Source organism: Lonchura striata, chromosome 3 (genome assembly GCF_046129695.1).
Source record: "Lonchura striata isolate bLonStr1 chromosome 3, bLonStr1.mat, whole genome shotgun sequence".
Classification (NCBI taxonomy): domain Eukaryota; kingdom Metazoa; phylum Chordata; class Aves; order Passeriformes; family Estrildidae; genus Lonchura; species Lonchura striata.
In genome coordinates, this window is record NC_134605.1 from 63,216,257 (window position 1) to 63,234,975 (window position 18,719).

General features: G+C 40.1%; 1 protein-coding gene and 1 long non-coding RNA gene across 2 annotated transcripts in view; both read right to left on the reverse strand.

Moving 5' to 3' along the window:
• The window catches only part of NKAIN2 (sodium/potassium transporting ATPase interacting 2), a 510,593-nt gene extending 492,730 nt beyond the window's left edge, over positions 1-17,863 (reverse strand). The window contains exon 1 of the mRNA XM_021547161.3: positions 17,730-17,863. Within this exon, the coding sequence (XP_021402836.1) occupies positions 17,730-17,783 (54 nt within the window). The 5' untranslated portion in view covers positions 17,784-17,863. The remainder of the gene's footprint in view (positions 1-17,729) is intronic.
• Positions 1,259-17,585, reverse strand: LOC144246064 (uncharacterized). The gene is made up of 2 exons (XR_013339723.1): positions 3,606-17,585; positions 1,259-2,899 (listed from the first exon to the last, which is right to left on the reverse strand). It is a non-coding gene; the product is annotated as an uncharacterized LOC144246064 (long non-coding RNA).
• Positions 17,864-18,719: the final 856 nt, after the last annotated feature.

Sequence of the window (18,719 nt, forward strand, 5' to 3'; positions counted from 1 at the left end):
GCTGGCAAGGGTACTCGCTCTGAAAAGGGCTGAGAAATGAAGGCTTAAGCTCCTGACTTCTCAAGGGGGCAAACAAACAGATGTTTTTTTCTTGTGCAGACAAACTAACAAGTCATTTACTATGTGGAAATCGGGCAGTGCTACAGCTACCACTATTCTTTTTCCAGACATACCGTGGACCAAGCCTCATCTTGGGGATGACAGAGCAACCTCAGTTCCTTACTCAAGTACAGGTTGCAAGTGTGGCTCTTAACCCCATGTAGGCACCTAATGTGTGCAGTGGATGGTCACTTCAACCCAGCCAGGAAGGGGATTGAGAAGCCTTCCACACCCTCAAAATGATCCAGGAGTACTTCTGCCTGCTTTGCATGCCCTGTTCACAGCAGACAAACCAAGCAAGCAGCCCATGTTACAACCTAAGGCACATCCATGGAACTGATCTAAACAGCTTCCTCTATACTGACTATTTCTTAGCTTACACAGTAGCTAAAGCAGGAAATATCCAATCCTTAGGTCTGAGTAGCAGCTAAAATAAGTAAGGACAAGTATAGGAAAGAGAATTAAGGAGAAAAGATTTAGCCTAGATGCATCAGTATGATACCAGTAAAGCTTCAAGGGAGTTAAGTACATACTTAAATTTTGATCAAATTTTTTTTCGGAAATGATTGATCAACTCCAGGAAACAAACACAAATATATTTAAAGGAGTACTGAAATCAAGTTAGGAAAAAACAAAAAAGCTTGTATCAGCCAGAATTACCCCCCCTCCTCAAATCAAAATAACATTAATTATTATACATTCAGCAACTATAAAGCAAATCCTGCTTGACAAAAAGTGAAAGGAAAAATGGAAAAGGATAGTTATTTTATGTTTTTGTAAGATAAGTGAGTGAAAAAGCAAAAAAGAGCAGGTTTCCTAAGTAGAAGAAACCTGCAAACTATTACCTTGTCTTAGCCAAATGCTCCCTCTCTGTGGGTAGCCTTTAAAAATACCACAGTTGTTGAACTGTAATGCATTCTTTCCTCTATCATGTGTCTTTTTTGTGCAGGCTTTAAAAATCAACTTTTGAATAAAAGTGTCTAATTGACCTTACACAGGGTGCCCAACTTATGTTGATTCCTTTATTGTAAAATCTGAGCTGAAGCTTAAGTTTTAGTAGAGTTTCTAAATACATTCAATATAACCCACAGACTTTATCACAACATTTATACTACTGTGTTAAGTACTTTTAAGGTGGTTTTTTTTTTTTTTTTTTAAATGAAGTTTAATTGTTTGTCCTTGCTGATAGGACACATAAGCTAAAAGTATGTTTTTCTACCCCCACTGCTTAAATACCTGAACTGATTTCTCTGTTAGGCAAATAAGCCATGGGTGATTGGAATTAACAGAAATGCAGGGTATTTCTCCACCAAAAGGAATGTCATTTCTGATGGACAGCAATACTGGTTACTGGCATAATAAAGCCAACTCTGTAGGCATGCTTGTCCATCCCTCTACCAACAAACCTCTCCTTTCCCTGGACTGCAGTCCTAATGCCTCTAAAGAACGTCCAGAGATCCCAGGTCAGCAAGATCCAGCAGCAGAAGACCTCCATCTGTGTTTGCTCCTGGAGATTATATCACTTCTGAAGAGCAGTTCTATATTTCTGTGTTCCCAGAATGGCCCTGAGTCTTGACATCTTCACTCATCACCCAGGTTATTTTTTTTCTTCTGCTCTCCTACCTTTTTCTCCCAAATTAGCAGTCCAGCACTGATAATAATAGTAGGAAGTGGCTGCATGAAGGACCTTTCCCATTTAATTCAATGACATAAATATGAAACATTTATCATTTTCTCAACTTGTAGGTCTGCTAAAGACAAATTCACCCATGACACATGCAAGATAAATTCATATCTCTTTCTAATAGACTCCCATTAGTATCAGACTTATCATCCATTCCCCTAAAGTCTTGAGTACCACCCATGCAGCGTAGGAGATTATGATTCTATTCAATTCAACAGGATTCTATTTTAAAAACGTACAGCACACACATTCAGAGCTGTGACTTCATTCAGGCATATTTTCTTAAGCTGCTGTCTCCTTTGTTGCAACACTGAGCTGAAAATGGATATGTAATCCACTGCTTATATGCACCCTCTATTCAACATATTAAGACTCTGCCTGTGCCTAAGCTTCATCTACTTTTCCCAGAAGCCAAATTTCCCAGCTCCATTGATAAAGTTTTGTGAATTTTTCTTTTTAAGTCCCCAATTCTATGACACATTCAGTGTCATCATGTATGCACTGCAGTACACCTGCATTACCTGACACATCACTGCTTAAAACATTAATTCAATGTCAAGTATGACATCTTCCCACATCACTGAGACTTGCACATTTTTCGCTGTTAGATAAACACAAAAACATACATTTCCTGTATATATATACATACATTGAATAAATATTTCAAACTGACTTGCTTCCTTCAACCTCTTTATCTCATCTGAACCATGAATCCCAGAAAAACTGTTGTCTTTTTTGATTGTAGACCAGTATAAAAAGAGGTTAGTCTAGAGAAAAGAAACCCCTCTGAGAACAAATTCCCCAAATTAAAACCTAGTCCCATCGATTATGTATTTTCTTTCTATTCCCTTCCCTCTCTCTCTTCTCCCCATTCCCTCACTCCCATATCCCATGGTATCTATTACTATAGCAGAAACCAGTTCTTATTTTCCTACCTGCACTTCTTGAACTCAATAAGCCTTACTGTCATTTTATTCAGTTATTATCAAGGGATCTTCTTTCACTAAAGGTATATTTCCTCAAGATGTGCAGTATTTGGGGGAAACAGCTCTGCCTCTTTTTCTTCTGTCATGCTGCAACAGAACTGATATTCCCTCACACTGGGAATGGGAATACCTATGGGAACAAAGATGACAGTCCAGTGAAATACAGATGGCGACACATTGTCCTGTCACCAACTAGATCACTGACTGACTGCAACCAAGAAAATGCATGCAGACTCAGTAACCTATAAAAGAACCAGAAAGAGTGATTCCATCCAGAAATATTTCATGTTTATTAGTAGCTAGTAAGTAAGCAATCCTTGCTGTTTATATAGCTCATGGCAGCAGGAGAAGGCAAGCTAATATAAAAAAATACCAACTAAGAAGTGGCTCCATGCAACTTTTATTCCTTCCAAGACATTTCAGGGAAGTAAAACAAGTAGGACTTGAGTAGTGAAAAGATATGAATGGTGACAAGAAGATATGAAAAAAAAAATCACAGTCACATGCTCCATTCGTGCATGTCAGCTCTTGGAAAGCAGAGACTCAGACACCATTATGAGGAAATGAACTTTATTAACTCTATTTTACAGTTTTCCTTTTTACAATTAATTTACATCCATCTTGTTGCGTGAGTAAACCTCGAGAAAAAGTGAAATAGCCTCTTTTTTGTTTGGTTTTTCCTTGATGCATTCTGCAGATCCATAAGGAAATAACATAACTAAAAAATCTGGTTATGGCAGAGCATGTGCTTGTCAAGATGGGGCATGACTCTTTTAGTGGTGCACAGTGATAGGACAAAGGGAAACATGAACAAACTTAAATATACAAAGTTCCACCTGAACATGAAGAAACACTTCTTTATTTTGAGGGTGTCAGAGCACTGGAACAGGCAGCCCAGAGAGATTATGAAACCTCGCCTGAATATGATCCTGTGCAAGCTGCTCTAGGTGAGGCTACTTTAGCAGGAGGGTTGGACTATGCAGATGGAGAGATCATCTCCAGACATCCCTTCAACCCCAACCATTCTGTGATTCTGTGAAATATAAAAGGGGGTAAAGAGAAAAGGGAAAGAAAAAGAAAAAAATTATCCATATTTTAACTTATTTTATATTCAGCACCAAGTATACATCAAATGCGCATGGGAGCAGAAAAAAGCACAAGTATTCTGTGGATTCCAGACACCTAATTTATGACTCAATACTCTATACCAAGTTCATGGAAATACTTCCTCTTTCAGAGCATGATTTAAAGCACCTAAGTTTCTATATGCTAAAAAAGAGTAGTGAATTCACCCCCTAGAGGCCTCTGCCTGCCTCCATCATCCTGAAAGGTAGCCTAGGCACTGCAGTAGGTACCTGGAGGGAATTCCTCTCAGGTGCTTGCACACATGGGAGAGTACGGCAGCAAAATAAAGCAAGCAGTACAGAAAATGACACAGATCTCCAATAAGGTGAACTAGAAATACTTACTTTATTATTATACTAGCTGACTAGTAAAAGACTGTGACTACCCACCCTTAAGAGGAAGGAAGCACCTTGTATTACTTCTACAAGCATAAGGAGACTGTGTAAACACAAGAAAGGTTTTAGAAGATACCTGTATGATATATTTCAAGTATGAGTACCCTCCTTAGAAGGACTCGACAGACATGTCTTCCTACCGATAATTTTGAAAATGCTTCCCTTTCCAAGGCCAACATCCTTGCAGTAGCAGTACTCAGTCTGTGGGGTATCCAGTAAAACCACTACAGTGTAAAACATTCTTCTTCAAAAAATTAGTAAGCTAATAATGTCCATGCAAATATTTATTTTTTTATACTGCAGAATTATATAACAAGTTTTTAATCAAAAATAAGGATAGTCTAACATTCCTAAAGCATTCATGTGGAGACAAAGTGTGGAACAAAAATCTAGGGTACAGTTATGCACAAGATGTGCCAATCAGAAATATTTACGTAAATTTGTAAACAAATTTTCAGCTCACCATCAGCTCCTGCTGAGACAATTATTGATCAATATTCTGTCTAAGTATAACATAATTCTAGAGATTTATTTTGTTATCCCTCACTTTAACCTAAGACCTGCTGAATTTCAATTGAAGTAAATACATGATCTTTACCTATTTGACCTTTAAAAAAAAATCACTAAGCACATTTTATATCTATCAAATTTGATGCTCTAAAGAGATTTTGGTGGCTGTGTTTGTATAGTGACCTTATATAAGTCCTAGGATGGCTATGATGTAGAGGTTCCTCATAAATGTAATTTGACACTTTATATGGAAACAGTCCTGGAAGATTAATCATTCCTTCACTTAGCAAGCATGTCTCAGCACACTCCTTAACAAATTTCACATCTTCAAGATAAATGGGATAAAAGCTCTAAGCTACAAAACACTGCTAAAGAAGACCAAAGACAATCCCGTGCAGTAGTCTCAGGTCTCTGCAAGAGCACAAACTTTCTCCATCACTTTCCTGCTTGAGTTATGTGGGCAAAAGATGGATATAATTCATGGTGAAATAATTTTTACACTGTAAGAATGCAGCTCAGTGGCTATCGTTGCACTGAGGTACGAAGGGTGCCAGCATGACTCAGTCCCATGAATGCCACCATTCACAGATTACATGAAAGACACTGAATATGTCCACACTACAGGGCACTACCAACACAAGGAGACATCTATGAGAGCAGAAAAAATCTTGTCCTAAATTGTGCAGGTGGGCCTAGGGTGCAGAGATTAGAGTCATGTTCTCATGACATCCATAGAGGCAAAAAAGTGAGGCTGGCATTTTGTTATGAGAGACACATCTTCCAAACTGCCTCAGAGAGAGCTGTTCGGTAGTGCTCCTCTGGCACCTGTTGGTATCACCAGCTTTCACTCTTAAATATATCTCACAAAAAAAAAAAAAAAATTATAAAGTTTTTAAAGTTTACTACCGACACACAGCTCCGTGCCTTTCCCTTTGGTCCTGTCATTGGTCACCACAGGGGAGAGATCAGAACCTGCTCCTCCTCCTCCCTTCACAAGGAAGCTGCTGTGAGGTCTCCCCTCAGTCTCCTCTAGGCTGAACACACCAAGTGACCTCAGTTGCTCCTCACACGGCCTCACCTCAAGGCCCTTCACCATCTTTGTTGCCCTCCTTTGGATGCTCTCTAATTGATTTATATCCTTCTTATACTGTAGTGCCAAAAATACAATATTCAAGGTGAGGCCACCCCAGTGCAGAGCAAAGTGGGACAATCTGTACCCTGGACAGGCTGGTGATGCTGTGCCTGATACACCCCAGGACATGCTTGGCCCTCCTGGCTGCCACGGCACTGCTGACTTATGGTCAACTTGCCACTTAGCAGGACACCCAGGCCCCTTTCTGTGGGGCTGCTCTTCAATGCCTCATTCCCCACCCTGTACATATATCCAGGGTTGGCCCATCCCAGGTTCAGAATCTGGTACTTGTACTTGTTAAACTTCATACAGTTGGTGAGTGCCCAGCCCTCTAATTCATTGTGGTCTCTCTGCAGGGCCTCTGCTTTCAAGGGAGTCAACAGCTTCACCCAATTTAGTATCATTGTACTCATGCTGAACATCAAAGCAGCTGGAATCTTTAGCACAGCCATTTTCCAGAGAGCTCAAAATGAAAGGTAGCAATGATCTTACTGTAAGTCTAGGTTTTCTAATTCATATAAAAAGGTACTAGCAGTTTATCAAAAGTCAGCTATTTTTAAATGGCAAAAGTATAAAAGGAAATGTCAAATATTAACTGTTCAATCCATTCATCAGTGTAGCTTTGTATCTTGTCTGAAATTAGTAAGGAAACTGTCTGGAATAGATGTTGCAGTTTCAAGATGAATAATTTTCACCTTCCAAAAAAAGTCAGGGCTTGTGCTCACCAAGAAATCTAATTAGCCACCCCAAGTAGTGCAGAATTTCCAATCTACTCAAATTTTGAAAAGCAAACAAAAAACAAAAGAGAAACTTGCATGAACATAGAGGCATATGTTAACATTCCCTAGGCCAGTCTGGGTTGCCCACCAGGCAGCTCTGAGCTGAGAGAAGCAAGTGCTTACAGATTTACATATGCAGCACATTACAACAGCTAAAATGCCAAGAGCTGGTTCTTGAGAATATGTTCTTGGGCTTGCCATGGTCAATAAACCTTGCTGTTCACTGCAAATGGTTTTCTCCAGCTGAGTTTACATTAGTTCTTAACAACATTATGATGGCACTGCACCATTGCTATGTTCTTTGTTCCAATTCAGTCAATTTCTCAGCAGAAGTGACAGTAGCCAAAGCATCATTACATCATCTGAGAAACTTTGAAAAAACCTGCTGGTCACTCCTTTTCTTTTAATCGTGATGGGATTAAAGAGAGACTGAGGAGGTACCATAAAATGCTTACAGACAATGAACAAGCAACTGAATAGTTGCAGATCTGTCACCATTTCATTCCTGGCATTATATCTAAGTTATTTAACTGAAACCATGAGAGCTCCAGCATCCCCTGTGATGAAATGGTGAAATGAAGAGGAGGGTTATACTCACAACTTCTATTATCATCAGTGGTAGTTACATACATGTGCTGGGCAGAGAAGAGCAGCTGTCCTCCAATAAGCTGCTAATCATGACAAACATAATACTGATATGGGACCCACATAATTTTCTTTAAAAGCACACTGCAAAGCAAGAATGATTGCAAATGCCAGGAAGAAGGAAAAAAACCCCAACATTCTCCCATGGTTTTTTTTTATTTCAGTTCACAAAGAACAGCACATTTCTGCAGCAAATAGAGCTTACTAAACCAGCTGCCTTTTGTTATTATCCTTATGCCGATCTGTGATATTATACAACAAATACCACTTTATTGGTGTCCATAAATAACTTTTATTATGCATCTAAAACAGCACATTTAGCACGTTGCACAACAGACATTTCTTCCAGTTGCTGAAGACAATAACTTTACTTCTGTACCTGCCACTATGACCCCCACCACTGTGTTATGGCTTTCATTTACAAAAAACAAAGAAAAAACAAAAAACTATTGTACCAGACACTAGGCCCTCTAAACAGTCTGAAAAGTTGCCAGGACTAAAAATAGGTATTATTAGGAATATTGCTAAACACTGTATCCAACTCCAATTTGTTGTGAGCTTCCTTCTAGAAGTACCAAATTTACTGCCAGCTCTACACTCAGGAAAGCCCGCCTGATAAAATCCAAGACAGTGAACTCTGTTTTCAGGATACCGAAGCCCATATCTTATGTTAACACAACCAGTGCCATCATCTGGCTTGTTACCAAGCTGCTGTCACTGCCTGTGACTGCTGCAAGTCTCAAAGAAAATAAAAGCTAACTGGCCTCAAGGGCATGAAATGGGTGTGGACAATAACTTAAAGGTAGAATAAAATGAAAAGACAAGGAAAAGGTAAAATCAACTTTATTACTTATGACAAAAATAATATCTAAATTCTATATTGTATTTTATTCAGTCAAGCTTCTTACTGTTTTGTATTCCTTTAGCCACTAACATTTTAATTTGTTTTAATGCTATTTCCTCTGCCAAATTGAACAGTGATGTAATGACATATGACTCCCTCATATCCAGTGGTACTCACAGCACCTTTGTCACTGGTGGCTCAAGAGAACAATGAACAGTATCTTGAGTTTAATGTATTTGTGGCTTTGTGAAGGCAGCAATGACACACAACAGGTTTTTTTTTCTCCTTTTGTTTCTGTGCTCTGTAATAGGACATCCTGCCACAAAGACTGTGACCAGAATATAATGAAAAATGCTAAGCCATTGTCTGTCATGGCAAGAATTTGCAAACTTTACATTTTGTTTAATTACCGAAGAACGGCTTTTCAAAGAGACATGCATTGTTCTAAAGAGGCATCACAGCATCTATCTTCCTCTCCTCACAAAAGCTTTTTATCTTCAAACAAGAATATACTTGTTGAGGGCCAATTACTAGTCTATCTATGAAGAAGTTTAAAGGAATTTTTAATTAGTAAATTGACCCATACTATGAGTCACCTGGAGAGGAAGGACATCATTTCCTAAGACAGTTAAGCTTTCTTACACAAATATTAGTCAGTACCTTAGATTCAAAACCCTCTAGCTTTTAATACCATCTTGTTCTTGTACACCAATTTAATTCACTACTGCAACATCACTCAGAGTGACAGTAAATGCTACTCAAGGTGAACAGAGGCAACCCTCTGACCCTTGTTCTAGGCCTCTAGCATGACTTCCATTCATCCAGAAGAAATTTTATGCATCACTCAATTATGTTCTGCTTGAATTCTAAAAAAAAAGAGTTTGACAGTCTATCTAATCTTCTTTAGTACAATAATATCATCAAAAATAAGCAGGCTTAACTCTATAATGAGGTTAATAAAGGTGCATGCAGAAGAGAGGCCTATACAGTCAATGAAAACAGGCATCCACTTCCAGAAGGTGTTTCAGAGACTATTCATTACAGGTTTGAATGAGATAGCATGAGTCTCACTTCCACCATCTGCAAATGGTGCCACATTTTTTGCCTTCTGAAAGGTGATGTAATGTGTAAGCATCATCATTTCAATATACCTCTTAGAAATAATAGAATTAAACTCACATGCTGCTTTCTGTAACAAACTCCACTAATGAGGATTCCTTTATAAGAAAAGAAGGGTGAGGAGAAAACCAGAACTCAATCTGTTACAGTATGAATAGAGAATATGACAGACTTATTCCCATTCACACAACTGGTAACTTGCCAGTTACATGTAACTAGTGACTTTCCACCAGAGATACTGCCTAACATCCCAAATACACACTGCCGCCCCAAATACTAATATTAGAAACCTATTTGTTCAAACAGCATAGGAAAATAGGAGATTCATTTATGTCAAATAAATGGATTTTTTACTGTTTTCAGCAATCAGTATAATAATCAGCATTTCCTAAAAACTTTATGTCATTACGTAGGCAGCAAAGAAGCAAGCTGCCTGTAAAGATCCACCTTAATCCAAGCATCAGTGAGAGATATTTTCAAGGTATCCAGATACATGTAAACGTTCAGCAGGTCTCCAAACTGATAAACATTTCTCATAAGTTATGTATGAATTAAAATCAAGTTTTTATTAAAAATGCATAAGTATGATCTGTGGTGAATAGAACCATTAGCTATGCATGTTTACTCTTTAGTGAACACAGAAATCAGTAATTTTCTTCCAAATGTCATTTCCATTAAAGGGTTATAGAATGATAAAATGCTTAAATGATTCTCAGATGCCATCCAGCTGGTACATGTACAACTGGGACAGGACATAAAATAATGAACTGTGTAATGTTTATTTGCCACAGGGGCAAGAAAATGTCATTTCAACTATTGCACCCATTCTATTTTACAAGTCAGGTATCACTCAACAGACCCTCACTTTCACCCACCGTGATAAAACAAATACATGACAACTAATCTTAATGATAATAAACTATCTGATTCTTTAAAGCTATTACATTTACAGCACACTCTTTTTGATTGTACATTATTTATAATGCTCTCTGTCTTCTTCACTCCTGTAGGAAGCTACAGAAAAATCACCCAAACCCAAAGTAAGCATAAACTGGTTTTATCCATGTGATTTTAGAATCATATTTTAGAGGATCATAAGGGAGGATGCACAAAGGTTGACATTGTTCCAGTGGAAGGAGGCTCCCTAGTTTCTCTTGATAGTCAATGAAGACACAAACACCTTTCCAAAACAGCATTGCTCAATCTGTAGATCACAGTTGTCCTTAATATCAAACATTCCTCACCAAAATAACAAGTGAAAATGCAAGAGTAAGGAAAATATAAATAATAAGTACTGTGAATGACTAAGATCATACAATGGGTCTGTGATTCTTTTTCTCTCTCCCACTCCCAAAAAGCCTATGTTAGATGAAAGACCACTTTACTTAAGGTGCAACCCTAATGGTCAGTTTAAGCCAAGAAACAACATTAGGCACTCTGACCTATCCCCTGATGGACTCCCTCTTCTGATTGCAGGGAAGCCTAGAGAGATTATTCTGATTTAGTCAGATCATCAATAGTCTTATCCTCATCTAAATCTGAAAATACTCACTATTATTATTCTCCATAAAATATCATTTGAATTCAGAACCTTAAATGAAATCCTGTAAAAATTCAAAATTTCTGAAATACCCTTTACAAAAGACCATTGGAATCTGTTGTCTCTTTTGGCATTTTACACCTGGGATAATCTCTTGAGCTCAGTGGGACCATGGGACTAAAATCAAAGTTTGAAGTGTATTGGAATGCACAAATAGTTCAATGACATCAGCCTCCAGAGCAAACAGTCTGAATCTCACCAGTCCCTAAGCTCAGAGGAGTTTCTAAAAACATCATGCTAAGTGAAACTGGATGTTGACATCTGTGTCATCAAATGCACCAAAATATTGAGAAGAGTCCATAAGGATTTAGATTCATTTCTGGAACTCATCACGTACTTGTTTTCCCACCTTATCTGCGGCACTTTGCACTGTGTACATTCTTGGGCCAGCCTGGGACAGTATTCACTACCAACTTAAAATATTATGTTTCTGTTTTCAACCACAGAACCTGTTCCTTTCTGTTAACTACAAAATCAGATATTTCCCTTCAATGACTAGAGACTGAGTAGAGGGAAACTTCAGAGTATTTTTAAAATGTTTATTTTGTGCTTTTTACAAAGCAACAGAAAAACAAAACAAAGCAAAACTAAAACCAAAAAAACAAAACCAAAAATAAAACCACAACACCACTCATTGTTCAAGGTGCTAGCTCAAGTCTCTGTCAATATGAAATTAATTCCGACTGTCACAAATTTTCCCCATGGCTATACAAAGAGAGTAACTTTGTTAGACATTCTATGTGCCCATAACCAGGTAGTTCAATCAACTTCTCTCAATCTATTTAAACCTTTCCTTCCTACCAAACAACACGGTATGAGAATATCAAGTCTGCTAACTGAACTACAAAGGAGCTTCAAAATGCATCAAATTAAAACTGTTATCCAGCTGATCTTAAATCTTTTACCCCTGTAACTTAACACAACACACTCCACTTTTCTTGAAGTGCATAACCAGTTACTCATTATTATTATTATTATTATTCATTTACACGTCTACAAAAAATAATACTGTCCCATTCACAGCAAATGTCAAGCCACTAAAATTAAATTATATAATGGACTGTTACCTCAGGCATCCATTATTTTGCATTCATCACCCCTTTTGAGTTCAAGTTATAAGGAACAAAAAAGTTTGGTTAAGAATCCTTGGTATTTTATCTCAAAACCAGAATTTTTTTTAAAGTGCTTATTTTTCTACAAAGGTCTCACAAACTTAAAAACATTGTTATATGCTTTCTCATGACAAGAGATGTTAGCTCTCTGAATTCATAATCAGGTTTCTGGTTTATCTTCCAGCAACACCTCAAAATCTACTCCTTAGTGTTATACAATAGCTCTCAAACACACGTCTGCTGAAAGTCTTCTATTCACTGACTGTTTCCTTTTCATTGCTAGTAGGATCACATGTTTTCGGATACAATGAAACTTTCACTTTCCTATCAAATTTGAAACAAAGCAACTTTAAAGGAGGAAAACAAAGAAGGACATTAAAGAAGGGACAGATACAAGTTGTTGACATAGTCACAATTTTGAAAGTAGCACTTAAGTATTACCCAAAACTGAAATCAATTCCTTCTATTCTTTGCAGACTGATAAAACTACAGATCCACAGGCTAAGTGCAGTAACATCACTTCCCATTCCACGTGAAAAGCCCACATTTTTCATTTCCCTTTTGCTAGCAGAAAATGTAGGAACGTGTACATGTCATCAGAATTTTCCACTGCAGGCACTTCTCTCCTAAAGCTGCTATAGAAAACCTTTGGCAGCAGTGACAATGAAATACAATCAAAACACACAGGCAAATAGAAAAAAAAACTTCTCCCCCAAACCCAGCAATTAAAAGCAAAGTCCCAAAATTTCACTACTGCTTCCCTTTAACAAAAAGGAAAAAAAAAAAAAAAAGACATTCTACATTCACGAGTTATGTAGTCTGGTGTAGGATGGCTAAGTACCTTGACACTATGCATGGAGTAAGACCCTATATTAACATCAGGATAGCTAATTCTAAAGAATATCTACTGTGATTGCCTTTGGTTTACTCTCAGTGGGAACTGAGCTCTAATCCATCAAACTTCACTCTCTGAAAGTCCTGAGAATTAAACCTCAAAACTGTTAAACATGAGGTTTTCTCCAAGTAGGGATATTCATTATATTAAACTGTATTAAAACTTGTAGCTAGATTTGTGCTATAGACTAGAGCCTGTCATGACCACCATTCCTGAAGTGGTTGAATGAGCATAAGAATGTTTGTTATTCATATTTTTAAAAGGCAAACCTAAACTTTAAGAGACCTATCACTAAGGCAGACTTTTTCCTCAAGTATCATGCTCTGTTCTCTTTAGTTACATGTGCCAATTTTTAACAATGCAAGGGAGAATTGGAAGAGTACAAGGAACTCTTCAGTCTTATATTAAGTGTGCAATATTGATTATGGACATCTCTTGTGACACCTCATGTCATGGAAGAAATATGGTAGATACTTCTTTCCATACTAGTTTGTACTAATTAATTTCCTAGGCTCCACCACTCTACCTGCAGTTCAAATATGTATTTTCATGTCCAACTGGCAATTAAGTATGTATTTATGGACATCAGTATCACAGTTAAGTATAGAAATTACCTCAGCTGAAACAGTTTTTGAAACAAAGTATTTTAATTTTATCTTAATCGGCATTATTTGTGGAAAAGCACAGAACATGGACAATACAAACCATTTGCATTTTGAACATTTTTTTCATTAGCTCAAAATAGCTGGCCTCTTAGCAAACCAACCAAATCTGTTGTTTTTTTTTTTTGTTCTGACGGCCAGCACAACAGACTTGGACAGTGGCTTCAGCCAGACCTGCAAGAGGATGAGTTCAGAAAGGGTCACCATGAACTTGTGTCTCAGTGTGCTCATAGCCCCAACTGTGAAGGAAGGAGAGACTTTACTGGAGAGACTTTACAAGGAGAGGCTTTACTGGTGCTTGTGAAAGATACCAGTTTTCAGAAATTCAGATAATGTATGTACATTATAATACATACTTTAGGAGCATCAGGTCAAGTACCTCACAACCACTAACTGCCCCTTTGCAAATATATATGGCTTGTTTACAAATTTTGTATGGTTTTTAATACTTAGTTGGAACATCTGAACTGCAATATAGTTTACTTTAAAAAAAAAGTGGAAGAAAAGAAAAACAACAGGCAGAACGGGCAAATTTTACAGAAAGATTTCTATAAATGAGTTCAGCAAATTCAGATGGAAACTGAGAGAAAGGAGTGTAAAAGTTGAATTACCTGTTATCTAATTTGACTTGGGAGTATAGTAATCTTTGTCTGATGGTGAGAAACAATAAGGCAATGATTACTAGGGACTTAAAGTTTCCTTATGAAATACTGTCCTTCCTCATCACTGCACTTAGGGGGGAGAAAGCTGAAAACATGCTGTACTTTTTCTTGTTTTGTCATGCTACAAGTTTTCCGAAGCAGCAACAATGGGAAAGAAGAAAGTTTCAAACTGGTTTCTGTGGGACTCATGAAAGTAATAATCTTGGCAGTTTCACCTTTGCTGCTCTTGCTATTAAAAAGATTAGGCAACAAGACATTAGCGCTACTGATGCAAGCTATTAATAGAAAAGAAAACACCCAAAAATAAAGAGGTTTAAAGGACAAAATGAAATAGCAGAGAAGTCTTTTATTGCAACCAGTATAGTTATCATACAACAAAAACCACCAGAGCCCTTGTGCTGAGGGTTCTCTTCAGAAGGGAAGTAAGCAAAAGAGAGCAAAAGTAGTATCTTTATACATATATATATATATGGATAGAGAGAGAGATACTTAACTAATTTTGTATACAGAAGGCAATGCCTTGCTCCTAACATGAGCAAAATTAGCTTTTACTTGCTGTTAATTTTTCTCATTGGCTACAAATGCAGAGGGAAATGAGCTGTCAAAGGTTGTTTCCCTAGTACAAATGAGAGCACAGTCAGGTATATGTATGTTAATAAGCAGAAAGCAATGATCAGTATGCCCTTGAGAGCAGAAGCATTGCTTGAGGTTTCTGATAATCTGATGCTATACAGTATGTTGCCTTAACTGTGAGCACTTGAAATGCATTTATGAAAATAATTATGCTTGTGCAGAGTCTCTCAAGTTATTGCAGCTCTACTCATGCACCAGTATTTGAAATAACCCCTTTTTTTACCCATTTGTGACATCTACATCATTTATGTATGTACAATATGCAACAACTTCTCTAATGAACTGCAGTATTTCACAATACTGTTTATTGTGCAGTGCCTACAAAGACCAATTAGATCATCACAATGCAGCTTTGTAGAGATGGAAGAACATATTTACATTAAAAAAAAAAAAAAAAAGAAAGAAACCTTTCTTCTTACCAACTTTTTTCCCTAAAACAAAAGTATACTTTCTACCCATATATGACTATTTTAAAACTGCATCCCAGGTACCAGTAATACATAGTCTTCACACTTAAAGTTTTACACTTTTTTTAAACTATGGTTATCAGTGTGGAAATGCTTCCCACACCCATCTCCTCAATCCAGATAACTACCAGATGCTTTATTTTTGACTTCCAACTTCATTAACGTGGCTAATAATTCCAGAATGAATCTTGACAGCATTTGCTCCTTTAAGTAGTCTTTACCTAAAAAAGTACTGACAACCGACTAATCACCCATGGGCCTACTGAGGAGAATTAAATCTCCTTGACTTAAAACTCATAACCTATTCCCATCTGATGGTATGTGGCACATGAAGGAATATGACACGTGATTTTAATAAAATGTGGTTTTTTCCATTCTGTCTCCTTTTTCTCATTTAAATGATCACTCCTGCTTTTAAGGAATCTAAATGCCATGACACAGGCCAAGTGTGATTCAGAAGTTTTCATTACTGTTAGCACATCCTTTTCTTGCTCAATAAAAATTTTCAAGTTGTCTTTCGGGTTATGATTCTCTAAAAATTTCCTTAAGCTACTCCAAAAGACAGTATTTATTTTTTAAAAATATGTTTATTTGACCCTCTAGTTTGCAATCATTTGTAGGAAGCTTCATGTAGAAAGTAATGCTACAGTTCTGCATCAGCTTACCTGCTCATCCACCTGCTAATACATTCCTACAGGGCATTTCCATTGATGTTTTCATGAGTTCTGCATGGTTCTTTTGTCACCATGAGTTAGCAAATATGCTTTCCTTCACAGACTTTCAAAAAAAAAAAAAACATTCTAACATCCTAGCACATTCTACAGTCATCATGACCTCTTGGCTGTTAAATGGATTAAAAAAAAATGCTCTGTAAGAGGCACAATTTAAACCATTTTTGTCCCCTTTGGAGGAAAAAAAAAAAAAAGTACGCCTCTGAAACTTAAATGGATCTGAAGAACTTCAGTCATTCATTTTATGTTTCCAAATTGCTGGAAAAGGATACATTCCTATCATTCCACTCAAGATTCACTCTATTACTACAATTCAAGATTCCTTTTTAGACAATATGCATTAATAAATCATGTCTGATAAGATACATCCAGTTACAAAGAATTAAATAACTTAGGTGGGGAACAGCATATACAAATAAAATGTTTTCCAGAATACAAAATTATTAAGGATTGATGACAACTGATGAAAAGATCACAGACATTTCGAATTTCTGCCTGCTAACACATGTTTCTTTCTTACGTAGTGTCTTACTGATTTGGTTCCTGAAATCTATTATTTTTCTTCTTTTGTAGTTCTCTTAGTACCTGCCTCGAGGAAAGAAATTGGCAACAATGCTGGTTGCTATTGACACTGACTTACACTTTCTCAGCAAAACTATTCACTAAGAGCTAGAGGGATGAAGTAACATGAAATATTTCATTTTTGCCATAAGGTTAACTGCTTAACAAAGGTGCTTCCAGCACCTGTTCTGCCAGCACATGAACATTCAATATAATGAGAATAAGAAATGGGGCATATTCCATTGATAAGTCTTTATCTGTATGTCATTGCATCCAAATCCACAGGAATTCTTACATCATGTATCTGATTCCACAACAATGAAATAACCCATTCTATACATTACAGAAAGGGATATTAATTCTTTAACTTTAACCCCAGTCACTATCAAAGTGCCACAATACAATTGCACAGCCTAACCATCTTGCTAAGCAGATCTATTTCTAGGCAGCTTCTTTGTTATTGTATCTCAGTGCCTACTTTTTAAACTCAATCTAGTTTCGCTGGTAGCTGAGCTTACAAGTGCTGCCACATGTCTCTTTCAAAGGTAAATATAAATATATGTCTGAGTCCTGTAGCAACATAATGATACACTGTTAAAATACGCTGGACAACAAGTCTGAAAGAAAACAAAAAAAAAAAAAAAATACACATCTGCAGAACAGCTCAGGCGTGACAACTTCCCACAGACACACACCTGTATTGCAAACTGTTTGCAAGCTGCGCATCACCCCTGACACGCGTCTCTGCTTTACACAGGGCCAGTCAAAGGCAACCAGGTACCAACTTGACTCAACGCTTGGGAGAACTGCCCGAGTTTATTAACTCCGTCGCGCGCCCACCGCAGCCTCCCCGGCAGAGTCCCCGCCAAACTACCTGTAACACAGCCCCTATTTCCCACCCTGCCGCCTCGCTCGCATCCCCATCCCGGCCCCCCCGGCCCCTCCTCGCCCAAAGCGCGGGCGCTGCCTTCCCACCCTGCCCCTCCCCGAGCCCCCACTCCGGGCAGCGGGGGAGCCGCCCCGCCGCCCCCTCCTTCCCTCACGCCTTCCTTCCCCCTCCTCCGCGGGCCGCCCCCGCCGCCACTCACCAGCTGCGCGCCGCACACGGCCACCAGCGTGCACCGGCCGCTGCAATAGCCCATGGCTCCCGGCACCCCGCGCCGCCGTCCCGCGCCGCGCCCACTCAGGCGGCGGGAGAGCACCGCCCGGCCGCCGCCCGGCTCCCGCCTGCCGCCGGCGCTCCCCAGCCCGGGACCCGCATGGGGGCGCGCCCGCCGCCCTCAGCCGCGGCCGCAGCGCCCGCCGCCTCGGCGGTCGCGGGCAGCGGGGCCGGCCGCCCCCGCGGAGGGCGGCAGCGCCGGGGGGAGGGCGGCGGCAGGTGCCTGCAGGAGCAGCCGCGCTGTGCCGCGCAGCCCCAGAGGCATCTGGGCTTCAAAGTTTGCCCCCTCAACTCCGCTCGCAAACCATCCGGGCTCGCAGCCGTCTGCGGCGGGGGGAGGCGGGGGGAGGAGGGGAGAAGGGAGGGAGGGACGGACGGACGGGGAGGCGAGGCAGGCGGCGGCGCTAAGCTTCGGTTCACGCTCGCAGAGCGGCTTCCCTCCTGCCCACGGCATAGCTGTTCCCCCGCCCGCCTTCCTCCTCCTCATCCTCCTCCGCCGGTACGGCTCAGGCAGCCCCAGCTGTGCGAACCCCTCTCGCGGGAGGGCGCGGAGAGGCAGCGCAGCGACGGGGGGCGCCTCCGCTTTGTCTGCGCGGGCGCGGCGAGCGCGGCTGCACCTTCCTGGGCGCCTTTGTCTCGGCGGGACAGCTCTCCGCACCCACCCCGCCTGGAGCTCACCCGCACCGCACGGCGCCCGCCGCAGCCCCGCCGGCGCACAGGCACAGCCCCTCCGGCAGGGCGCGGCGGCGGGCACGGCCCGGCCGCGGGCACGGCAGCGCAGCGCAGCGGGGCCCGGCCGCGGGCGCGGAGCGGAGCCGGCGCGGCCGCAGCCCCCCGGTGCCGCGCGCGGCTGCCGCCTGGCGGGCCGCGGGCGGCGGTGCCGCGGAGCCGCCGCAGCCGCGCTTCCTCCGCTGCAGCC